Consider the following 25432-nt stretch of genomic DNA (forward strand, 5'->3'; position numbering starts at 1 on the left):
AAATATGGCCCATTATCTTGGAAGACACCTGCGGTTTGTTTGTGGAAGTGGATGATCTGAAATCAGAAGTCACAATACTAGATGTGCAAGGGTGTGGCTCCTGAGACATGCAGTGAACTGAGACAGCTGTTGAGTGTTTGAGGTGTGTTGTGTGCATTTTGCTGAGTCCAACTGGGTGCAGTTGTCTGTGTTCACCTAGAATTTCTCAAGAACGAAATTGCCCATTATCAAACATGAAATTTGTGTTTCATGACCAGATCATTCCTGACTATAATAATCAGGTTAGAAGAACTTCACATTTTCAAAAGCAAGTATCAAGGGTTATAGCAGGTTATAAGGATTGTGCTCAGTTCTGCCAGCTGTAGCGTGATAGCAGCCACAAGCAACATGTAAATGATGGGTGTGGCTGCATTCTAACAAAACTTTATTATGGATACTGAATATTCTCTGACCTTTCTTGCCCCTGTATTTCCACTTTCCTTGAGGAGGGGATTTCTTCTGCAGCTGTTTCATCCACAGCTGAGATCTGACAGTCTTCAGATCACCCCCCCTCCTCCTGGTTGCTGGCATTTTGCCAGAATAGCTGGTGTTTGGGCAGGTAGAGAATTTGCCCTCTGGGCATGAACCAGGTAGGTAGGGCCTGAAGAAACAAACTTATAGAACAAATGGAGTCCTGTGTAAACTGGGTAAGACTCTACTCCTGAGACAGGAACAGGAAAGAATTCCCATCAACAGCTAAAGACGAAGAGCAGAAAGAACTCCAATGACTACATCAAAGCACAGAATTCAATAAATACCTGTCTTTTGTTTTTATCCACATCCCAGTGACTTGACACAGTGCCCGAGAAAGTACTTATCCAAGCCCCAAGTGGGGAGCGGGGAAGTCGAATTCTCAATTCAGGTCTCAGAACTGAGCAGGGCTGAAGACCTAGCACGGAAGGAAGAATCAGCCAGATGCTCAGTCCTCCCTGTCCAGGACAGGGGAGTCACAGGCATCCCCAAGACCCATCCCTGCCCTGATCCATATCTTCAGGCTGTAAAGGCTGGGTCTCATTCTTAGCCACCAACAGGAGTCCTGGTGTCCTCCTTGGGCCAGGACAGGTGTCTATTTCCTCAGTCCATGTTGATGGGAACATCTTCCACATCTCGGGGGACTGCACTCTGGAGCTCACGCCTGATCTCAGGGGACAGCTGTGGATGGGGTTGTAGCCGGAGCAGTTCCAGGAGGGCCTCTTTCTGATCTGTGGCCAGGTCTGCCTTGTAACGCTGGACCAAGGTCAGGAGGCACTGGTGCCAGAGCACAGGGAGTTTGCGCTTCTCTGTCCGGAACCCCAGGAAATGGAAGACCAGGGCATCCAGCACGCGGTAGGGCAGAGCGTACTTTTTGTCCAGCAGCAGTCGGAGGAAGATGCTGTTGGCACCGCTGTATTCCATCTCGGCAATTTTCAGCATGGCTGCACTACATGAAAAGGGAGGTGGGACAGGTTTAGTGGTGGGGGAAATGTTTCTCCATCTCTGCTTTCTCCTTCTCCTCCTCCTTCTCTGCTAGCCCTTACAATGTGGTATTGCTACCCAATCTTATTATACTGCCTTAGCTCCAATTACCATCTTTTATCTGCCTCCACCCCCAAGTCCTACCTCTAGCTGAAAATACTTACTCAGTATCTGACTAGAATATGTCCAAACATTACAACATCTCCATCCCTAAACTACCTTTCTTCCTATGTTCCCTATTCATTCATTCACTTACTGAGTACTTACTACATGCTAGACACAGATCCTGTTCTAATGGAACTTACATTCTAGTGAGGTAATACCACCCCCAGTGGCTTAAACAAGCCACAAATCCAGTGCTATTCTTAGCTCCTTTGTTACCCTACCTCCCCTCCCCAAGTTCTGGCGATTCTACTGTCTAGGTATCTATTGAGCAGTCTCCTCCACCCCCCACCAACACTACCTGGAGTGCAACACAGGGATGGAGCACTTGGTGATGATGCTACCCACGATGATGGCTTCCCTCAGGGTACAGGTGCCCGACTCACACAGGGGGATGAGGATCCCTGGTGAGGGTCAGAAGGGTGGTCACATTGAGCCCAGGGAAAGAGAAAGGAGGTAGAACAGGAAGTACTCCCCGCTCCCTGGGAATGTCTCTGGAACCTGGTCCCAGAGACAGCCATTTTCCAAGTCAGGCCTGCTGCTTTTGCTGCAGGAGCTCCAGATCCTTCCCTTTCCCCTGCCTCCTGGGCTCCCACCTTTGAACCAGGCTCCAGGCTTGAAGAGGGCCTTCTTGAGAGCCATGTAGAGGTGGAAATTGAGTCGCTTGTATTCAGCAATGTCATCTCGTACTCGGGGAAGAAGGACAAGGTTGTAGAAGCGCTGGGCCATGCGTTCCTTCAGGTTAGAGGCGAAAATCCTGGGGTGGGGTGGGAGTGGGGGATGGGTGGGAATGTTTCTTGGTCACCTGATGATCTGGAGCCTGGCCCTTTAGTTATCACTGTGGATGGTGCATGGAAGCAAGAGGCTTTAAAGAAAGATATTCAATCAGTGAGGGGTCTGCGAGCTGTGTGCATGCAATGCCCAAGTCAGTTTAGAGAGAGGCAACAGGAAGGGCAACATAATGCACCAAGACAGGGTGGAAACCATCCGCCTCTGGGATAGCCATAGCTGCTCTGGACTGATGGCCACTCAGCTATGCACCTTTCCTTCCCTGCCACAGGTCCTCTCTACCATGCTAGTCGCGAGGGACTCAAGAACATTGGGAGCCACAGACCCCCAAGGCCACTCTTGATGCTCCAGGGTTGTAGCCAAGTTATAAGCTTTTCCCCTAGAATCTCATTATCAGGGATTCCCAACAGGGTGTTGGTCCGAAAAATGAGACAGACAAAGCTGAGAAAATGTTAATATAAAGAAGCACAAAAGAGAGCTGTAGGGAGAAAGCTAAAATGTAATAGCAAAGGCAGGGAAAGAGAAAGCCCATATTCCCCACCATCCCCGGCCCTCACCTGCAGACCCAATGCCACCTGGCTCCCCTCAACTCTACCTGGTGGCTTGGTACATGGCAGCTGCTGTCCAGGCCTCAGGCTCTGTGATGTAAAGGATCTGCTCCCAGTTGGAGAGTGCAGGGATGATCTTAAATGCCTTGGGCAGTTTCCCACTGCGGTACTTCGATAATACCTAGGGGCGAGGGAGGCAGAATAATAATCTAACACATATAGTGCTTGCCATGTGCCAGGTGCTTGTCTAAGTGCATTTCATATATTAAGTCATTTAATTTAATCCTCACAACAACCCTGTAAGGAGGTGCTAATATTACCCTCATTTTACAGATGAGGGAACTGAGAACAGAGGGTTAAGTAACGTATAAAACCTCAAATGGGAGCCCACAGCATCTGCAAGGGTATCATTCCGTCATGGCTGTCCTTTCAGCTCTTACCTCCCGGACCCCTCTGTAGACCTCCAGGACGCGGGGGTCCAGCTGGGGCATAGGGAAGCCCGATATCTCTGACATGACCGTTTCAACCTCCGTCTGCTTCTCGGTCAGTTTTTCCATGATAATGTCAGCCAGGGTGCGCCTAGGAAGCCGGGAAGGGGAGGGGTGGGCAAGAGGGTGCTGTGGTCACAACCCAGGAAGCTTCAGACTCCCCGTACACTCCCTTATTAGCTCTGCCAAACCTGTGATCCTACCGGGACCGAAAGCCTCTGCTCCAGTCTGGGCCTGCCAACCCACTACAGAACATAAAGGACCTCAAAGTCATTCAACTGAGGACAAAGCTGGCTGTCATGGGAGGTAAGAAGCTGGAAGCAGACTGCTTGGGTTCAAATCCTGGCTTTTACACTCCCTGTATGACCTTGGCCATGATTCTTTACCTTTTCAATGCCTCAATTTTCTCATCTGTAAAATGGGTAACAGAGCCTACCTCATAGGGTTAATGTAACATTAAATGAGTTAATACATATACATTATTTGGAACTATTAGACATAGCAAGTTCATAGTTAAGTGTTGCCTGTTTCAAACACATCTGTCATATACCGGCAATATGCTGAGTTCTATCCAATTACAAATTCCTGGTCTGACCCCTCCAAAGTGCCAGCCACATCTCATTATACACATCAAGATTTCTCAAGTAGCTGGGATCATCAGGGAGAGGCTATACCATAAACTTTTCCCCATTTAAATTTATTTTGAAAATATTTCTAAAATTTCTTCCTGACCTCCTTAAACAGAGTACATCGAACATAATCTTATCTTAGTGGTTCAGCATTAGCATTACAATGGGCTCTGGTATATTGGTGTCCTTAGAGGGTGCTGAAGTGTATTTAAAACCCATTCAATGCCAGGCACTGTTTGAGACTTTGAAGATATTTTCTCATACAGTCCAGGCAACATTTCTTGGAGGTATTATTATCCCCCTTATCCAGACATGGGAACTGATACTCAAAGAAAGAGTAATAACTCAACCCAAGCTCTTACAACTGTCAAGTGGGGAGAAAGAGTCAAACCTGGACTTCCAGGTTCTAAATTTCAGGTACTTTACACTATAATGTGCCGCTAAACTGAATGGCCTCTGACTGCTGAGTTCATGTGGGTCCACACTTGCTTTCTGAGGATGTCAGCTGTCCTTTCTCAAGACTGTCAGGAGTCCCTGTTTCTAATAGTTTCCTCTTCTATTTACCCCAAGCTGGAATACCATTCTGCTAAGCTTATTGGAATTATCTCTTAAATAAGAGTTATAAGGTGTGGAGTGAGAACCTGAGAGACTCTCTGGTGGGACAAGTGCACAAGCGCAAACACACACACTTTGTGACTGCATTTCAGCTGCTCAGCATCATTCCAGGAGGGCTCATTTCTTCTTTCTGTGCCCTCAAATAAGCTGCCACAGAACTACATTTACCCTCCCTGTGCTTTCACACTATTATTACCAAACAGCCTAAACAACCAAGGATATCTTCATATTAACATCACAGGGTCAGAATGAACTGGTTGAGAGGCTTTATGCTAGACAGCCCCCACCCCCACCCCAGAGCCAAGATCCATGGGCTTAGGTGGCATAGGAGTTTGACCACAGGCAGCCTAAATGCCTGCATGTTTTGCAGCCAGCATTTATTGTAAATAGGAATAAATCAGTAGTTCACAGCAGGGGGCGATTTTGGCCTCCATCCCCCGCCCAGGGGACATTTGGCAATATCTAGAGACATTTTTGATTTTCACAGTTGGGAGGAAGGTGGCCAATGATATTTAGTGGGCAGAGATCAGGGATGCTGCTAAACACCCAATATTACACAGGCAGCCCTCACAACAAAGAATAGTTTTGCTAAAATGCCAACAGGGCCAAAGTTGAAAAACCCTGGGATAAATGCAGCTCAGGATATAAAAGAGGTTTATCCAAGGAAACTGAGCTTACCACAAGAAAACTGAGCATACCAAGACCAAATGCAATGGGATGGATCTCCCCAGAGATATATCCCAGGTAGTTGGAACAGGTGCAGAACAGATGCACAGAGAGGGACGATGTATTCCAAGTCTGGGTCATTCCCTTTGAGGATGGACCAATTTTGTCAAAGTGGTCCCCCATAACTGGCAATGCTTGGACTGTTTCCAAAGGTAGGGAATTGAAAGTCACCAGGGCATTTGCTTTCTTGTAGGAACTTCCCGCCAGGATCTGCTATCCCAAATCCCAGGATGTGCCAGCCCTACCTAGCAGGAGGGTTCTTGTTCATGAACATCTCAATGGCACGCTCATCCTCAGGGTCTACGTCCACTTCGGCATGGTGGCTCACCCCTCTCATTGTGGCAGCCTTCTCCAGGGTGGGCCATTCCTCATCCTCATCATCCGATCCATCCTGTGGCACTCCTGGACCTAGAAGAGGGGAGATGACACGGATGGGTATAGCAAGGAGAGTGCAAGGGATTTAGAGTCAATTTAACTTTAACAAGTTAAGTATAAGCCTCTCAAATGCTTATAATAGATACAGATGGGTGCCGTGATACAGATGATACACATATTATCTTCCTGTCCCCAGAAGCTTATCATCTTGCTTGAGAAAAAAAAAAATGCACATTTGAAACAATGAGATAGTGATACCAATAAATAATATTTAACACAACATACCCAGTTATGTAGCAAGAACTGTTCTAAAAACACTTATGTATGTTAACTGGTAAACCTTCTGAACCCCGAGAAGTAGGTACCATTATTATATCCAGTTTCAGATGGACTCAGAAACACAGAAAAGTTAAGTAATTTGCCTCAGGCAGGTCATCTGGGTCTCCACTATTCTATGTACATAGGAGAGCTTGATTATATGCAAAGTGAGTGGTAGAGACAACATATACCAAAGGCATTTAGAAGGTGAATGCTGAGGACAATTATTCTCTGGACAGGCAGTCTGAGAGACAGAGGAGGGTGTTCCAGACCCCAGTGACAACACTGGCAAAAGGGTTTTGTTACAAGAGTCCGTTAGGCAGTGGCAAGAAATAGGGCTACAAGGGTAAACTGAAGCCAGGTTGTGGAGAAACCTGGAAGGCAAGGCTGTGGAGTGAATTCAGTCAAACAACCAATCCAAGTAACTGATTTTTCGAAGGCTAGAGGTTGGTGGGCATCTGACAGGAGGTGTACTAATCCCAGTGGAGAGAGAAAACGCTATGCAGAACAGGTCAGTAAGAAGAAAGGCAGTGTGTGATGAAAGAACTAAATAAGGATGGGGAGGGCACAGATATTTTGTTTCCATTTGTCAACAACTTCCAAATCCATACTCTCTTCTTAGCTCCAGATGCTAACTCCAGTTTTCTCCTCTACTCTTAGATGACCCACGGCACTTCAACTTCATCTGTCACCAAGTGAACTCATTCTCTTTCCCAAGTTTGTACCACTCACTTGGTGACTGCCTTCCAGTCCTGTCTAGTCCAGCATCCTCATCCCCCAAACCCAATCAATTACCAAGTCCTATTTGATTCTGCCTCATAGAGTATCTTTTCAAATCCTTTGCAGCCCTGTCTGAACCAGCATCATCTCTTGGTGGATTAATTCAACAATCCCTTAACTAGTCTCCATGCTTCTGGCCTTGTTTCCTTCCAACAAATTCACCACCCTGCAGCCAATCTAAACTTCCAGAAACACACATTTGGTTTGATCAGTGCTAGACAGCTTTAAACCCCTGGCATGGCCTCCAGGTCTTTTGTAGACTTGGCTCCTCCCTCCCTCCCAGTCATTCATTAATCCGTTAATTCAGCAAACACTGAGTGCCTCTTATATATGAGGTACTGTTCTGGGTGCTGGGAATACATCAGGACAAAAATTTCTGTCCTTGTAGAATGTCTTGTACATTCTAGTTGGGGGACACAGATCATAAATAAACATAACAAATAAATACACTGGGTCAAAAGAAGACAAATGCTATGGAAAAAAAAAAATGGGGCAGAGGAGAAATGTTGGGATTTTGGAGACTGGAATGGGGGCATTGCAATTTTAAACAGTGGTCAGAAGAGGTCTCCCTGAAAAGGTGAAGAATTAAGCAAGTAAGCCTACAGGTGTATGGGAACAAAATATCCCAGCCAGACAGGTTCCCTAACCTGCTAAATTTAAGGAACAATGAAGCTATATGGCTGGGTGGGATGGAGTGGAGTGAGCAAGAGGGGAAAGTAGTAGAAGAGGTCAGACTGGCTGGAGGGGAGACAAACTAGATTGTATAGTGCTATGTCAGTCATTGTACTCTATTCTAGCTGGCTGAGTTGAGAATGGAGTGTAGGGGTAGACTATTAATTATGAGGCTACTGCAATAATCTAGGTGAGAGATCATGGTGGATTGGAACAGGGTGGTGGTCCAAAGTGGTGAGAAGTAGTCTGATTCTGGATATATTCTGAATCAACAGCATTCCTGACAGATGGGACACGAAGAGAGAATGAAAGGAGTCCAAGGTTCCTGTCTTGAGCAAGTAGAAGGACATCATCCTACTAACTGAGATGAGAGAGACAGGGGGAAGAGTAGGTTTGGACAGGAAGGTCAGGATTTCAGTTTTGGATGGGTTAGATTTGAGAAGTCTATTAAACTTCCAATTGGAGATGCCAAGTAGACCATTTAACATTAAGAATCTGGGTTCCATGGAAGAGACCAAGGTTGCAATATAAAGTTAGTAGTCACCAAATCGATGGTGTTTAAACCATGAAACTTTATGAATGATAGAACCAGACAAGTGAATGTGTTTACCGATAAAGGTCCAAGGACTGAGCATGGTGGCACTTCAGTAAGAGGTTGGGGACAAGAGAGGAGCCAAAAAAGGAGACTGAGAGGTGAGGTAGTGGTAATAAGAGTGATGTCTTGGCTGTTGCTGCAAAGGAGAGGCTAGGCCTCCCCACAACTGTGCCTAAGAGCCTCCTCCCGAATGCCTCTTTGTTGCTCAGATGTGGCCCTCTCTCTCTAGCTAAGCCAATTTGAAAGGTGAAATCACTGCCCTCCCCCCTACATGGGATCAGACACCCAGGGGAGTGAATCTCCCTGGCAATGTGGAATATGACTCCCAGGGAGGAATGTAGACCCGGCATCGTGGGATGGAGAACATCTTCTTGACCAAAAGGGGGATGTGAAAGGAAATGAAATAAGCTTCAGTGGCAGAGAGATTCCAAAAGGAGCCGAGAGGTCACTCTGGTGGGCACTCTTACACACAATATAGGCAACCCTTTTTAGGTTCTAATGAATTGGGGTAGCTGGTGGTGGATACCTGAAATTATCAAACTACAACTCAGAACCCATGAATCTTGAAGACAATTGTATAAAAATGTGGCTTATGAGGGGGAACAGTGGGATTGGGGGGGGCCATAGGGATCACACTCCTGTTTGTCTAGTTTGTGGATGGATGAGTGGAAAGGTGGGGGAAGGAAACAAACAAACAAACAAACAGACAAGGGCACCCAGTGTTCTTTTTTACTTTAGTTGCTCCTTTTCACTTTAATTATTATTCTGGTTATTTTTGTGTGTGTGGTAATGAGGGTGTCGGGGATTGATTTTGCTAATGAATGTACAACTATGTAATGGTACTGTGAACAATCAAATGTACGATTTGTTTTGTATGACTGCGTGGTATGTGAATATATCTCAATAAAATGAATAATTAAAAAAAAAAAAGGGTGATGTCTTGGAAGCCAAGTAAAGATACTGAAGTCAGGAGATCAGTGTAATTGTGTCAAATGCTACTCTCAGAAAAGATGAGGTCTGAGAAATAGATTAAGCAACTTAAAGATCAACACTCCCACCCTAGTGACAAAATACTAAATGTCTTCCAATTAATCTCTCTCCCTTTTTGGTCCCTGCATAATATTGTTTTTTCGGCCTGGAACACTCCCCACTGTTTAGCTAATCTCTACTCCTTTTTCAGTTTTCACCTTAAAGGGCATGCAATCTGGAAAGCCCTCCCTGACCCATTACCAGTGAAAACTGTACCTTTGTATTTCTATAATTATCTATTTGTCTCTCTCCTAGACTAGAAAAAAGTCAGGTACACTGTTTACTTTGTTCATTTCTGTACCCAAATTATCCAAACTCCTAGCACAGGTGAAGAACATAGGAGACACCCTATAAACATTTATGGAATAAACGGGTAAACGCTAAGACAATTTAGTGTTTAATGAGCGATCATGTCCTGTTGGCCTAACTTCAGGGGTACGAAGGACGCAGTGTCTAAAACTAGAAGCGGGCGTGGGGCGGGGGGGTTGTGCTCTGACCACCTTAAATCCGCTCCAGGGCTCGGTCTCCCATTCCATTACTTTTGTAAGAGTATAATATGGACTTCTTTTTTGATTCCCAGCTACTCCCCTGCCGGACACCTTGCAGCCATTCATCCAAGTACCCACTCTCTTGCGGGCGCCCCATTCCCCGCCGCTCACCCAGCCGCGTAGTGCGCTCCCTCGGCGCCGTGGGCCTGTCCCCAGTGCCATGCTCGGCCTCCAGCTCCTCCTGCTGCTGCCTCGCTTGCTGCAAAATCCGTCGGGTCAGTCGGGGCCCCACATACTCTTCCTCTTCTCCGGCTCCACGGCCCCGCCGCTTTTCCCGGGCTCCGGCCCGCACCGCGTCCCCAGATAGGATCTGCTCGGCCAGAGGCGCAAGTTTTCCTTGACCCCCGGCCCCCCGGGCCGCCTTGAATTTGGGCATTTTTCTCGAAAAAAGGTACCGCGAAGGTTCACACGTGGGGCCCAAGGCGAGCAGCCGAGAGTGCGCTTGAGCACTTAACTCCAGGTCCTAAGAGGACGCGCGGAGAGGACAGCGCCCCCAAGGGGTCGGAGGACAGAAATGGCCGTCAGCGACACCCCACACCTTAAAAGAGCTCACGGGCCCTAGGCATGGAACATCAAATAAATTCATTGCAGTTAACGATGGCTGCTCTAAATGGTGGTAGTCCCAACCATGCTTCCCAAGCATCACGGATCCTGGTCTAGGGTGCCCAGCCAAATGGAAATATCCGAGTTGAAAGCCTGGGGATAATAGGCGGGTGGATGACGTCACCGTATACGTCAGCGAGAAGGCGCCCTGGCACGCCTCTATAGCTGCCGGGGCGCGCCTATGAGGCGCTTTGTTTTTACGTAACTTCCGGCGCTCTCCTCCTCGACCGAAGCTTTCTTTGGTGTCTTCACTTAACGTGGGCTGCCAGAGAGTGCTGTGTTTCCACTGTTTGAATCTGCCACCTTCTTACCCGACACTATGGGAGTGACTTGGTAGGAATGCAAGGACCCCTTGGGATTTTTGAGACGGGTTTGGGGGATCGTGCAGGGCCCTTAGAGCCCGGCATGACCCGGGAGGAGTATCGAGACCAGGGTTCTCCGTCCCCAGGAGGGAACTGAGCAAGATGCCCCTGGGTTGTGTGAAAGGTGAGGAATGAGGGGATACAGCGAGGGTTGCGGGTATTCCGAGATGCGCTCCTTTTTACCCGAAGGCGGTAGGTAAGAGTTTTTAATCCCGGGAGCCCATCAGTGGTTGTGTACCTCCTTTCCTTCTTCGTACATCTTCCTGCGCTTGATGTCATAGTACTGCTAGGAGTACTTCAGCGTCGGAGATTGGATCTCCGGACCAGGACCCATCTGCAAGCAGGGTTGGAGAAAGTGGTGGAAAGACAACGAGGAGAGAGTGTTTTTTTTTTAAGTTCTCTCTTGCCCCTCCCTACAGCCACAAAATGTGTCTGGTTCTAGATTGGCCATTTTAAGGTCTTGGGTATAGAGAAAAAAATAAGCTATTGGGAATTAGGAGATCCGAGTTGCAGTTGCTTCACCTCTTCAGGACCTGTTTCTTTCTATGTTAAATTACGAGGTTCCCCTGCTTTCTATGGGCCTTTTATCTCTAACATGTTTTAGGTCACAATTGGAAGAAGGCAAGGTGATAGGGGAAAGGTGTGGGCCTAATGCTCTTGGAGGTGTTATTCCCAAAATGCTAAGTTTCAGGATATTTTAAAAAATAATTTCAGGTGTGAACATCTTTCCTGTCGGTGAGAGCTCTAGGGGATGGGAGATCTGGCTGTAGGTTTCTCATATAAAAACATGTGGGAACTACTTTTCTTCCTGGTAGCACAGGCTCTTCCAGGCTTGTCAGTGATTGTGTCCATGCATCTTACAGTTGACATCATGATCTTAAGTTCTGTAGCATTAGGGAGTTGTGTGAGAGATGAGAATGAAAAATTTGCAGCCCAGAGGATTGAAACCCTGGAAACCCCTGGTCTTTCAATAGAGAAGACATCCAGAGGGGAAGGGATTTCTATCTGTTGGGACCCTTACCATCTTTTCAGAATCTTAGGACTTCTTTCCCTTGTAGCATTAGTTTTTAGGGATCCTCTTCTGTAAAAATAAGCATTAATATCAGTGCTTTTTCTGAGAGAAAGCAGTGACAATTTTTAGCAGCAGGAGGACTCCAACTTAATAGCTTCATTTAGTTGATTGATGTCCCAGTGTGTCCCAGTAAAGTAATACGTTGTCTCTCAAAGTTTGGACATATGATTTTTGTCATAGCTAAGTACCACCTGCACTATTATTAATGTCTTCTTTTAAATGTTTCCTTAAATGTTTTTTTTTTAACAGGCAACTACAACCTTAGAGAGAATATGTGACCTTGGGATAGTTATTTAACATCTATACCTCAGTTTCCTCATTTATAACAAGAAGATAAATAATAGCACCACTTATAGTGCTGTTGTGAGGACTTGAAGACTTAATTCATTTAAAGTCCTCACTTTAGAGTTAATTCATCTAAAGGACACTACCTGGCACATAGTAGGTACTTGTTACCTATTATTCTAAAGGGGACGTCTACTCATCCTCCAGTAGAAGGAAATCTTGTGAATAATGTGTTTCATATATATAAATTTGAAGCCTGCTTTCTCTTTGTTTAAGGTTGTCAAATAGAACTTTCTAAGATGACGGAAATGTTCCTGATCAACATTGTCCAGTATGCTACCCCCAGCCACATGTGGCTGTTGATCCCTTGAAATCTGGGTAGTACAATCAAGGAACTGAATTTTTCATTTCATTTGTTTTATTAATTTAAATAGCCACATGTTGCTAATTGCTACTCTACTGAACAACACAAGTTCAAAGTGTTGGAGTTAGTAGAAGTGTACTAACCCTAAATTGAGACTTCCTCTTTGGTATACTTAGAACTGAAAAAATTGCAAAGGAAATCCCTTGCCATCTTCTCTTGCATGGTGGCATAGTCAAGCCCAGAATATGCTGGTGTGATGGGAAGCTCACTGCAATGGTGTGAGAGTCCTGCAACCTGTGCTCTAGTTCCTGCGAGTCCACAGAACTCGCAGAGACTGTGGACTTCTGTTTCCTCATCTTTAAAATGAGGGGTCAGAGTGGGTGGTGTCTAAGGTAATTCCTGGCCCTGAAGAGCTGTGATGCTGTAAGCGAGTGAGTAGTTGATTCAGTGGCTGCACTAGTGCATGTGTGTTTGTGGATGCTGATGATTTGGCCCTCTTCCTTCCAGTGTGTCCCAGATGCCTGTGGCTGAGGGCAAGAGTGTCCAGCAGACTGTGGAGCTCCTCACTCGGAAATTGGAGATGCTTGGAGCAGAGAAACAAGGAACATTTTGTGTGGACTGCGAGACCTACCATACAGCTGCTTCCACCCTTGGCAGCCAAGGTCAGTGGGATTGCTCTGTAGGATGGCTGCAGTCTGCTTGCAGTTGATGAACATTCATGCTCCTTGAAGTCTTTCTGATCTAGATGTGTTTCTGAATTCCTTAAATCTTGTTTTTTCATCTTTTAGGCTGGGGCTATTCTGGTCTTTTTTTTTTTTTTCCCCAGTTGGAACTTTTAAAGCAGTGGTTTTTTTAATTCAATCTTATTGAGATATGTTCACATACCATACAGTTGTCCAAAGTATACAGTCAGTTGTTTACAGTTATGCATGTATCACCCCAATCTGTTTTTTGAACATTTTCCTTGTACCAAAAAAAGTAATAAGAATAAGAAATTAAAGTAAAAAAGAATACTCAAATCATCCCCTACCCTATTTTTCATTTAGTTTTTGTCCCCATTTTTCTACTCATCCATCCATACACTGAGTAAAGGGAGTGTGACCCTCAAGGCTTTCACAATCACACTCTCACCCCTTGTAAGCCACACTGCTATACAATTGTCTTTAAAGCAGTGTTTCTTAAAGAGTTGGTCAGTAACCCAACTGCATCAGAATCACCTGGGTTACTTGTTCGGACTGCATACTGTATATTTTAAGAAGTTCCCTGGCTTATGGACTTAAAAGTTCAAGAAAGACCCCTTTCAGGCTCAAAGTTTTATATATATATATATTTTATTATTATTTTTTTTTAGTACCTTTTTGTCTAAAGGCTCACCTAGCCAGTGGCATTGGCCATCTCATTAGGGTGGGTAACATTGACCTTGACCAATGAATTAACTTTTGTCTTAAATGTATAGCATAGTGAGACTGAGGTGTGGATCATGGTAGTGGTGGTAGGGAGTTCTCTTAGTCTTGGCTCTGCTATTGGAACAGCTATTAAAAGCAGGGATTGTGGAATGAGACCTTTGAGTCCCAGCTCTGCCACTTACTAATTGTACAACTTTAAATAAGTCCCATAACCTGTCTGTAGCTGTTCCCATTCCAGTCATTTGCCTGTTTTCCCTTTAGGTCCCTTTGGGTTCATTCTCTGTACTTCCCCTGCCAGTCTGAGGCAAAGGGGGAAGGTTGGAGAAAGGGAGACAAATATTTCCCTCCATTTCTCTCTGCTTTGGACAATGTCTCTGGCACTGTCCATGTCTCCTTGGTTCCAGCTCCTGCTAGGTAGCCCCACCTCTGGCTAATAATTAACAGCCCATCTTCTCCTTTTCCCTGCAGCCCAGGGATGGTAGGGCTTCCTGTGTTGCTAATCTTTGGGTTGCCTCACCATCCTGTTTACTTTTTCAGTTCTTCCAGCCTTTGTATTTTGTTCTCTATATTAAATTCTCTCTATTGAAACTATCTGACATCGTCTTTGTTTTTGGATCCTTCTCAAGACAGTTCTCTCATGTATAAAATGGGGATAGTATAGTACTTATCTCCTAGTATTGTTGTGATAATTAAACAAGTAAATACATGCAAAACACTTTTAACTGAGGCTCTTATTTAATAAGTGGTCGCTGACAGCTGTACAGGGTTTCATCATTGGTGGAATTGTAATGTTTGCTTTGCCTTCAAAGGAAGGATATAAGAATCAAAAGAGATAATGAGAGCATTTGGAAAATAAGACATTTGTATATAGATATAAGGTGGCATACTACTTCTAGTGAAAATACCTGGTTGTGGCTCTGTTTTCCTGATTAGACCCTTACTTTTACAGAACTTACAGTCTAGTTGGGGAAACAGAGGACATTTGTGGCAAGCAGTGGGATAGAGTGGAAAGAGCAATAAACTTTGAGTCAGAAAGCCTGGCTTTGAGTTCAAGTTCTGCTGCTTACGGGCATGTGCTTTTAGATCTCTAGTTCTCATACTTGACCAGCATCACCTGGAGGGCTTGTTTACACAGATTGCTGGGCCCCATCCCCAGAGTTTCTGACACAGTAGATCTGGGGGAAGGCCCCCAAATTTGCATTTCTAACAAGTTCTCAGGTGGTAGTGGTGGTGGTGCTACTGCTGCCGGTCTGGAACCCACACTGTGAGAACTGCTTAGATTAAGTTGCTTCTTTCAGCTTCATTTTTCTCATCTGTAAAAGGGGTCAGTAACACTGGTTCTCCTTGCTTCACAAGGTTGTGCAGGTATGAAAGTACTTTACAAAGAACTGGAAGTGCCACTTTCTTAAAAAAAAAAAAAGTAGACTTTAAGAATATTTTCAAGATGGTGATAACACAGACTCATATAGTATGAATTAAATATGTAATTACAAGAGTAAACATGAGAATAGAATGATGAGAGATCTTTGGATGGCTGGGGTCTTTTTTATTTGTTTAGGATTGAAATGTTTAGAACTGGATTTACGTAGGGGTGTTTTTTCCCCCATATTCTCAACCTATTATTATTATTCTAGTATATCTTTATTACTCATCTACCCATGCACTCAATAAAGGGGGTATTAGTCACAAGGTTTTTACAATCACATGGTCACAAGATGACATCTATATAGTTATACAATCATTATCAAAGGTCAAGGCTTTTGGGTTACAGTGTTACTGGGTTCAACAATTTCAGGTATTTCCTTTGGCTATTCTAATACACTAGAAACTAAAAGGAATTATCTATTATAATGAGTCAGTAGTTGTAATCATTTCTTAAATACTAACTTCTCTGTTACGACTCCTCCCTTTCATTTGATCATTCTCTCAATCTTCAGGGATATCTGGGCAATGACCATTCTAACTTCGTGCTGAAAAGGGGTGTCGACTTGATGGGGTAGAGGAAGGAAACTGGTTGATGTTCTTAGAAAGTCTAGTACCCCTGTGTTTGAGGGCTTATCTGGCATAGGAGCCATGTGGAGGCTTTAAGTTTCTGAAAAAATAAACTTAATAAGTAAAACTTCTATAGAATCTTAGATAGAGCCCAGGTATTCTTTAGGGTTTTCAGGAATTCTGTTGGTTGGGGCTTGGCATACTGTGGCAATTTGCCATATCTGGCTGAAGCTTGCATAAGAGTAACCTCCAGAATGACCTCTTGACTCTATTTGAAATCTCTTAGCCACTGAAACTATTTTGTTTCATTTCTCTTCCCCCTTTTGGTCAAGAAGGCATTGTCGGTCTCATGATGCCAGCGCCAGGCTCATCCCTGGTAGTCATGTCCCACATTGCCAGGGAGACTTATACCCCTGGAAGACATGTCCTATGTAGTGGGGGGTAGTGAGTTTATTTGCAGGGTTTGGCTTAGAGAGAGAGGCCACATCTGAGCAACAAAAAAGGTTCTCTGGGGGTGGGTGACTCTTAGGTATAATTACAAGTTAGCTTAGCTTTGCCATTACAGAAATAAGTTTCATAAGTGCAAGCTCAAGATGGAGGGCTTGGCTTATTAAATTGGGAGTACTTAATGCTTGAGAGAATATCAGGAATTCCTCAGGTGGGGAAGTTGAATAGTTCCACATTTTTTCTCCAGTTCCTCAAGGGACCTTGCAAATAGTTTTTTATTTTCTAAAATACTCTGGAATGTATCAGGGTATTACAATAACCCATACAGAATAACAAGATCTCATTCCCTATTCTAGTTTCCATGTATTAGGTTGTTTAACTAAACTGACCAGACAGGTTAAATTATATAGTGTGCTATAGAAAATTTAAATTTTGATCAAAATAAACATTTCTTCCTTTGGTCTCACACAGAAGTCGAAGTTTTAAAATACAAACAATATCATCTTTTTACTTATGTTCTGATTTACTTTAGTCCTAACCAGATCAGCTTCATTCAGATCTCTAATTGAAGTCTGATCTCTTTTTTCAGCTTTTTTAACACTTGCCATAAGGAGTAATGCTGACTTTCAGAGCTGCAGAATGCTAACTCTGAGTCTCAGATGTCACACAGCTATCCAAAGTTCCAGGGAACTATCAGGTTGTACACAAAGATTACAGCATCTCAGAATTTAGAGGTAACAGTTAAAACTCGGGAAAGAATGTGACTGCTTTAAGAGTTTACAATCTAGGAACTTTTACAATGAGCCTATTGAACATTCTGTACTCCTTAATCGATGGCCCAATCTCTTCCCACTTTCTATCTCCTGATAACCTATGCTCTTGAATTTAATTCTCAGAGTTTGCACATTATAGTTAGTTTATATTAGTGAGACCATACAATATTTGTCTTTTTGTTTCTGACTTATGTTGCTCAACAGTGTCCTCAAAGTTCATTCACCTCTTTGCATGCCTCACGACTTCATTACTTTCTGCAGCTGCACGATATTCCATCATATGTTACACCTCATGAACTGGATTTAGAAGGATGTGAAAGGTATGAATTGGCAGCAAAGAATTGAGTTAGGAGGGATCTGTGGGGTGCAGAGCCTGTTTGTTCTGGAAGTGGCAGCAGAGTGGAGGCCCTGTTTAAGGAGGTAATTAATGCCCCTGCCCCCCTCTAGGCCTATCTCCTCACTCTTTTCCATTACTAAACTTATCCCTGCCTAGAGTATCTTCTTTCCTTCGTAAAACTTCTGATCTAGTCCATGAAATTATTTTTGTTTTATTCTGTTGTCTTTTGTTCTTCTTTTAAAAAAGTTTTTAGCCTCTTTCTCTAGTGAGATTGTCAGCTTCTTGAGGTCAGGGACTAAGTCATCTACTTCTTTGTCTCTTAAATCCTAGCATAGTGTTGGGGATAGTTTAAGTACTTAAATACTTGGCATTGTGGCAATCTATCCGTTACCTCTTGTGATGTGTCAGGAAGGGATCTGGCTTTTCATTTCTTGCCTTCTTCCATTTTCCACTTAACGAAATACGTATAGGCTCCCCTCCTCCCTGCAGAGAACCTATATTTCAATGAAAAAGTAAAGAGAAAACTCATTTCTTAGAGAATGGAAGGGATGAGTGGGGCTTGAAACTAAATCCTTTGATCCCAGATCCTGAGTTCTTTTTGCTGTAGTGTGCTGCTTCCCAAGTCTTCTGGACGTCTTAAAATTCTCCAAGTTTTTGCCATTGCCTTCAGGAAGAAGTCTGTACTTCTTAAGGCATGGTAGACAAGACTTAGCACTGCTTGGCACTGGCCCATCTTTTCATCCTCATGCTCATGTACTCCTCTTCTGTGGAACCATTTCCTACATCTCTAAGAGGAGGAGGCCAAGGTAGGTAGGGATGAAAGAAGAGAGAGCAGCTGCATCATTTGGCAAGCATAACTGATGTTATTTTCATTTCATTTCATTTCACCTTATGATGTAATATAAGATATATATGTAAAGTATATGAGTTATTAATGACCATAATGAAGCATTCATTCACCACAGAGCTTAAGAATCAAGACATTAACCCTACTATTGACATTTCCTGTGTACTCCTCACTTTTTTTTCTATAGAGCAGGCTAAGGGCTGGGTTTTACCAAATGCTGCCTCACCTACTGTTCCTCTCCCTTCCTCTCTGGAAAAGCTTATTAATGTAGGGATTCCACCTCTTCCCCACCCAAAGAATGCTGAGGTAATGCCAGATTGCTACCTGGTCTTGTTCCATGCATTTGAGTTTTTTGGGGTTTGCTGACAAAGGTCTTGATGATGAATGGGTTCTCTGTCCCTTGCAGGTCAGGCTGGGAAGCTGATGTATGTGATGCACAACTCAGAGTACCCTTTGAGCTGTTTTGCCCTCTTTGAGAATGGACCTTGTCTTATTGCTGATGCCAACTTTGATGTGCTCATGGTGAAGCTCAAGGGCTTTTTCCAGAGTGCCAAGGCCAGCAAGATTGAGACCCGGGGCACCCGTTACCAGTACTGTGACTTCCTAGTGAAGGTGGGCACAGTCACAATGGGCCCCAGTGCCCGGGGCATCTCTGTAGAGGTAAGAGCTCTTTGAAATAGGTGCAGGGATGTGCTGAAAGGGCTGCTCAGAAAAGGGTTCTGAAGATTTCCAATTCCCTGTGAATTCAGACAGATAATATCTACCGGATCCTTGTCTCCAGAGTGTCTGTGCTCCCTCTCCTTACATCTTTTTACCCTTTCTTTAATCACTCAGGGAATCTCTAGCCAAGGATGGGAAATGGGAAGCCAGGTTCACTGCATGTAGAAAGCTTAGGAAGGCTGGCTTGCTGGAGAAGGGAAGGGATAGCCAAGGGAAGCACGTGAACTGTGCTGTGGAGGGACCAGTCACCATCACACGAAGAACTGGAGCAGCCCAGGACAACTCATGGTGCAGTTACCTTTTGGGAGATGGACTCTAAATCACGTGTCCATATACCTCTCCTTAGAATGCTTTAAGACAGGTTTCAGTAGTTGCATAGCAAAGATATACCTTTTCTTTTGACCTGCTGTCTTCTTTCTTACATTGTGGAAAGGGTATATGTGTATGAATGTGTTATCTTTGAAGCTACATGAATATATTGAAAATGGCAAAGAGGGAGTGTGGCTGGTTTTGGGACCAGTGAAGGTCCACAGTCTACCAGTACTGTGTGAGATAAAAAAATAAGCAAGCTACAAGGCCTGCATTTTGGAAGTTTATGATTCAATAAGAGAAGCAAGGCTGAAAGACACAAACTGTATTTCAAGTTAGTCTGTAAGAAATGGCATAAAAGAGTCACACATTACTCCAGGAATTCAGAGACCAGTGAGATCACTGCTGACTTTGGGGATTGTGGTGTTTGAGGAGGAGTTACATTTAAGTAGGGCCTTAAAATGTAGAGATATGGAGATAGTTGAGACCTAGGAGGCATCCCAGCAGAGAAAAGGGCATTAGTGGTAGTTACTGCTCAGACCCCAGGGACCTCTAGGGCCACAGTTTCGTAATCCTTTTCAGCTTGTGATACATCATGCACTTGCTGAGACCCACAGGGGACCCACTGCTTGTTTATCCTTCACATTTCCAACCTTGTAGTACAAACACACCCTGCTGTTTCTTTACTTGTGTTTCTTCATGATTACCAATAATTTCCTCTCCCATCTCTCCAATGAAAAATCAGGAGTGAGGGATGAGAAAACCTATAATGTTTATCCTTTGTCTTAGGGTCAGAGCCCAGGCTGGGTCTACCTTGGGACAATTGTTTAGTCTTGAAGAGGCTCATGGGCAAATGGGTATACGCTGCACCCTGCTGATCCCCTAATGAGCATGTCTGTAGGCACACATTCCCTCCCTCCCCCCCTTTCTATTTCTCCTTCCCTCCCTCTCTCCCTTTATCCCTCCCTCCCTTCCTCACATTCCCTTCATTTTATCTCAGAATTTTCCTGAGCTTTCCTTAAGTTTTCACCCAGTGTATCAGGGACTACACAGACTGAGATAATTGAAAATCTACCTCTGGGTCTTATGGGAAGGGCTGTGGGTTGGCACAACTCCAAAATGAAAGCATCCAAGAAGATGCTAAAGGGAATTGTGCAGGGTGTATCTAATCCCTGAGGTTTGGGTTGAGTACTTCCTGTGGACCAACACCATGCTGGAAGGTGTGTGTCTTTGGCTTAGGGTTGGGAGGATGGGAATAGGGCATGAGGTGCAAGAGAAGCAGGAGACCTCTGCTTTGCCTTCATGCTCATTCTGTGTTCTTTTGGCCCTCAGGTGGAGTATGGCCCCTGTGTGGTAGCCAGTGACTGCTGGAGTCTGCTGCTAGAGTTCCTACAGAGTTTTTTAGGCACCCACACGCCAGGGGCCCCTGCAGTGTTTGGGAACAGACACGACGCAGTATATGGCCCAGCAGATACCATGGTCCAGTACATGGAACTCTTCAATAAGATCCGCAAACAGCAGCAGGTGCCGGTGGCTGGGATTCGTTAGTGACTGACAGCTTCTGTCACCAGGGAGACTCCACGGGAGAAGCAGGTGCTGCCCCCTCAGACCCCTGGACCCCAGAAACTCAGGGCAGACATGGAGGCTTCTCTTTCTCCTCCAGTTCTTAGCAGTGGCTCTTGTTCTGGGCTCTGAAATCTCTTCCCCTGACCCTCACACAGTCCCCCTAACAGCTGTCTCACAGCAAGCCTTTCTGGACTTGGCCTACCCTTGAGAACAGTAATTGTGAAGAGTGGAAAAGTTTGGACCTCTCCTGCTTTAGGGATAACGGTAGGACAGGGGTGTCCCTAACTAGTGTTGGTGGGAAGAGCAGTCTATATCACCAGCTGTTGAGGATTTGGCATAGCTCCACAAGTGGACAGGCTGCATTCTGTGTTTGGGCTGTGCTCTAATAAAGGCCTCTTTTCTTTACTCAAAGGATGTGTCCTGGAGATGGGATGGGAGGCAGAACTTGCTTGAAGGCTATCATTTTCTGATCTGCTTGTTGAAGTGAGTTGTTAGTTGACTTTCCTAGGGTGTTGCCCAAGTTATTTTAACTCTTTCTCTGATACTTTTCTCATTCTGTTGTGAATTATATTAAGACACAGGCTAAGTTCCTATAATAGAGAGAACCAAAAGTACAGTGACTCTTACTGGATAGAAGTTTATTTTTGTCTTATCTAATAGTCCAGAGGTAGGCAGGTGGTCCAGGGCAGACAAACTCTACAAGGTCATCCAGGAACTTGGGTTCCTTCTATCTTGTTGATCAGCTTTCCCCTAGGATGTTGGCTTACAAGGTCAAATCAGACTCATCAGCTACATGTGTGCATTCCATTGGGGAAAGAGATAAAAGCATCTTTTTTAAAGAATATGACCTGGAGTTGCTCAAATCACTATGTCTACACTTTGCAGAAAGGGATGCTGGGAAACATAACCTCTTATCTGGGTGGTCATGGGCCCAGTTAAAACTCAGGGGGTTCTGTGACTAAAAGATGAAGGGAAAAATGGATGCTGGGCACAGTTAGTGGACTCTACTACATATGGAGCTCAATGGATGTGCCCAAAATGCTCTTGACTGTTATTTTGCAGTTAATATCCTGTAACTAAGGCATTTGTTTATGAGTTGGATTGGAATAAGAATTGATCCCAGAGCTACTTCCAGTTGAGCTGAATTAGTCACACTAGGAAGTCAATTCTGTACCCCTTGCCTAAGTCTCAGCCCTCCCCAGCCTTCAAAGCCAACATCTGCACTAAGCCTTTTCAGTTCTCATGCTTACAGTCAGAAGAGTAGATCTGTGCTTCATGGCTTCCTGAGCAATTTTTTCTCATTTGAAAAATAAGCTGCTCATTTGCCCCACATTGCTGGCCACCTCCCTCCCACTGACAATGTTAGCCAGGCTAACATGAAGATACTCTGTCAGAGATGGTCTTAGGAATCCCACTAATGTATGCTTTGCAGTTTTGTTACCAAGGATTCTGTCCCTCATCGAAGGCATCTAAAGGGAAATTGTTGTCAAGTTATAAGTGCTCAGAGGAGCTTTTCCTTTACCGAGAAAGGAACATGTTTTCTCATTATGGGCAGCAAGAATTAGGTACTGATTATTTCCCTTCTAGCTTTGGCTGGCAGGAAGTTTAATTTCATTTCATAAGTGACATAAGGAGCTGTCATCTGCATTTTTCATTCTCACCTCCTGTTTTTGGTTTGTTTATTTTAAATAATTTACACACTAAAATGTACAGGTCATATGTTTTTGACCTTCTGATTTATATTTGCTCTTGTCCAGATATATCTATTTGTATTTTGCTGTAGGCTGCCTGAAATCTTTTATGGAATGAGACAGCATATAGGCAGGATCATTGTTGTTTTTAAACAATAATTTACTAAATCTCATAGTTCTGTGCATTGAATGGGCTCAGCTGGGTGGTTTTCTTACATAAGGTAGGCTGAGTGAGGCTGCATTTGACTGGGAGGTTGGCTGAGGCTGGAATAACTAAAATGGCATCTTATCCTCTACAGTGTTTCTACACATGGCCTCTTAACATATAGCTGTTTGATGGCTGGTTTCCAAGAGGTAGAAAGCAAAAGATTCCAGTCTTAACACTTGGGCCCAGAATGTCAATAAAGCTGCATTCAAAGCAAGTCATGAGTCTTCTTGATGAAGTGGCACATACATGGATGGGAGGAAGTGTTGACAGCCTTATTTTTAGGCAAGATTTTGAACATAATGTGTTCCTGAAAATATACAGAAACCAAGTGTGCTAAATATGGACTCTAGGCTTATACATTATGAGGAAGAACTCTGTTGTCCAAAAGCTCAAAATATCCCTAACTGTTGCATTTCAGAACCAGTCTTGGCTGATTCATTTCCAGCATTTCATATGAGTTCTTCACTTTTGTTCTTTTCCCTTAAATTTGAACACACATTTGACCAGCTTTAAGTCTAACTTAAGAACTGCCGCTCTGGGTACTTTTTTCTCTCTCTATCCTTTGTGCCAATTATAGGAAATTTATCACTGAAAAAGGCAAGTAATGTGATACTTTTCTTAAATAATTTAACATACACAGCTTCACTAGCAGTGTTGCCAAAACTGAACTGTTTACTACTGTGTAGGACCCAAGTGTCATCCTGCTTTTGCATGCAAGGCTGAATGGGGCTTTCAAGAGTAGTTTGGGGTTGTCATTGTATAATATTTGCAAATTCAGATTGAATGAAAGTTGAGGACCATTTGTATAAATAAATATATTTAAGAAAAAAGGTTAGGATTGTCCCATTTTATAAACGGTAAAAACTCTAGCTCAGCCAAGTAAATGGAGATGCCATAATTTTTGGTTTAAATCTGATGTTCTCCTTTCTATACCAGGCTCTTTCTATCCGCCCCCCTGCCCCCCGCCTTGTGCTTCAAGGTGCTTTATACCACTCTCCATCTGTAGGCACTCCCAAAGATGCAGGAAAACTGCTAGGATTCTGCTAGTATGCCATCTTGGTGGGTACCTTTGCCAGAGCTGATCTTGACTGCCAGAGCTCTGCAGGGCAGCGCTATAGCTCATCTAGTTCTCTTTCACCGTAAGACAGGGAAGCTGTGGCTCCCAAAGAGGTCATGCAGAAAGATGAGGGTGAAGTCAGGACCACACTTCAGGCTCAAAACTCATGCCAAAGTGTGGCATCTAGACCCCTTTGGGGTGCCAAGTGATTTTAGGTGGATTGTGAAAACCTTTCATATTGGTTCATATGTCTCATTCTAATATATATTAGAGAAAAATATAGCTAGCACTTTATTACTTAGGATGAGAGTACATTTTTTAAAAAAAAACAATTCCATTTACAGGGAACTAAAGTGATAGTACAGATGATACATGTAAATGGCAAAAACTGTGGTGACAGAAAGCAGATGCTAGAATTTTGGTAAGCATGGTATCCTACTTTGTGTGTGGTCTGTTTCCTGTATCCATTGATGGTTCCTGCTCTGGCTGTGCTCTCTTGTTGTCTCTTCATGCTGTTCTAATTCTCTGTACTCCTGTGCCCGTGCTGCTTGCTGCCTACTTGCTTCACATCTTGAACCTGAGCGGGAAACTGAGTACCAGGTAGTTATATTCCCCAACCCATCTATTGGTGTCATTTGCTCCACGGAAATACCTAGAGACCGAACACTCCTCCCTGTCACCAGATCCACCCCAAACCAGTGTACCTACTATTCATTCCTGAGGCTTCAGGGTGAGGCAGTTAGTAAGATTTTTCTCCCCTAATCCTGGAGGGTAAGGGGAGTGATTAGAAATTCTTAAGCACATCTACCAGGTATCAAAAGTTGAGACTCCTAGAAATACAAATATATAGGAGGCCAAAGGGCTGGGCAATTTTGGGGACATTTACAGTAGATGTAGAGCCAGGAAGGACTGATGTGTGATCTTGCTGTCTCCAAACCCAAACCTGTAACTTTCAAAGCTGCCTTTCCTCCACCACAGCCTCCCTCCCCATATTTGTCACTTTTAGGTTGCAGGCACCTGACCACTATTTCTGTGTGGAATGGCTGAAATCAGTTGTATTACAAACTTGGGCTTATCATAGGGGTTTGTTGTCTTTGGCCCGTGAGCACTCACTTGGGGGTTGGCTGTTCTCCAGGGTAAGTCTCTGACATAGAGCATTCCTGAATGCTTCTCTTCAGTTAGAAGGGACCCTTAAGGTCACCTAGTTTGACCATCATTAAACAATTGAGTCACCTTTACTCCATCCCTCCAACATGTCCTTCAGCCTTGCCTTGGCCTCATCTACAGAAATCCCTTCCCTGTGTATTTAATCTCTTTTCTCATGAACTCTTGGGGGAAACAAAACAAAACTGTTCTTTCCCTCCCAGATTGCAGAGACTGCATATAATTTTGTGCTTATTGGGGGGAATATATTCTATGTTCATACTAGAGTATGAGAGGAGGAGTATATGGAGCCTATAGAAGGGGCTCTCTTTACTTGCAGGTATGGACTGCTCAGGGGAGCCTCAAGAGGCCTGAGATGTCCAGAAACTGGATGCAGAATTTTGTGTATATGTGTAGTTTTTTGGGAATAGGATTTATAGTTTTCATTAGAGAGTCTAAAAGATCTTTCATCTCCCAAAAAC

General features: G+C 44.1%; 3 protein-coding genes across 9 annotated transcripts in view; 2 read left to right on the forward strand and 1 right to left on the reverse strand.

Moving 5' to 3' along the window:
• The window catches only part of CCND3 (cyclin D3), an 86414-nt gene extending 77968 nt beyond the window's left edge, over positions 1 to 8446 (forward strand). The window contains exons 5-6 of one of the 2 annotated variants that reach the window (XM_037842098.1): positions 3662 to 3787; positions 5645 to 8446. In XM_037842098.1, coding sequence (XP_037698026.1) covers positions 3662 to 3739 — 78 coding nt within the window. In that variant the 3' untranslated portion in view covers positions 3740 to 3787; positions 5645 to 8446. Of the gene's footprint in view, positions 1 to 3661 lie in introns of both variants that reach the window. The other variant, XM_037842096.1, reaches the window with a different exon arrangement.
• On the reverse strand, positions 786 to 10452 carry BYSL (bystin like). Its single transcript, XM_037842087.1, has 7 exons — positions 9880 to 10452; positions 5697 to 5859; positions 3434 to 3572; positions 3041 to 3174; positions 2253 to 2413; positions 1958 to 2060; positions 786 to 1459 (listed from the first exon to the last, which is right to left on the reverse strand). Exons 1-7 carry the CDS (start codon positions 10142 to 10144, stop codon positions 1114 to 1116), a joined length of 1311 nt encoding a protein of 436 aa, XP_037698015.1. The 5' UTR covers positions 10145 to 10452; the 3' UTR covers positions 786 to 1113.
• Positions 9801 to 25432, forward strand: part of MED20 (mediator complex subunit 20) — a 63819-nt gene continuing 48187 nt past the window's right edge. For 4 of the 6 annotated variants that reach the window (XR_005217770.1, XR_005217769.1, XR_005217771.1 and 1 more), the window contains exons 1-4: positions 9801 to 10704; positions 12962 to 13116; positions 18663 to 18916; positions 20618 to 20878. Coding sequence is in view for 2 of the 6 variants with exons in the window: in XM_037842102.1 (XP_037698030.1) it covers positions 10691 to 10704; positions 12962 to 13116; positions 18663 to 18916; positions 20618 to 20833 (639 nt within the window). In the remaining 4 variants the exon portion in view is untranslated. The other 2 variants (XM_037842102.1, XM_037842103.1) reach the window with 2 other exon arrangements.

The sequence above is a fragment of the Choloepus didactylus genome, chromosome 7, assembly GCF_015220235.1.
Source record: "Choloepus didactylus isolate mChoDid1 chromosome 7, mChoDid1.pri, whole genome shotgun sequence".
In the NCBI taxonomy this organism is placed as follows: domain Eukaryota; kingdom Metazoa; phylum Chordata; class Mammalia; order Pilosa; family Megalonychidae; genus Choloepus; species Choloepus didactylus.

Coding starts and splice junctions, on each gene's coding strand:
- BYSL (XM_037842087.1), bottom strand. CDS start 10,144: ATGCCCAAATTCAAGGCGGCCCGGGGGGCCGGGGGTCAAGGAAAACTT. Junction 2,414..3,040: donor GCCATGTACCAAGCCACCAG/GTAGAGTTGAGG, acceptor ACCCCACCCCAG/GATTTTCGCCTCTAACCTGA. Junction 1,460..1,957: donor ATCCCTGTGTTGCACTCCAG/GTAGTGTTGGTG, acceptor CTTTTCATGTAG/TGCAGCCATGCTGAAAATTG.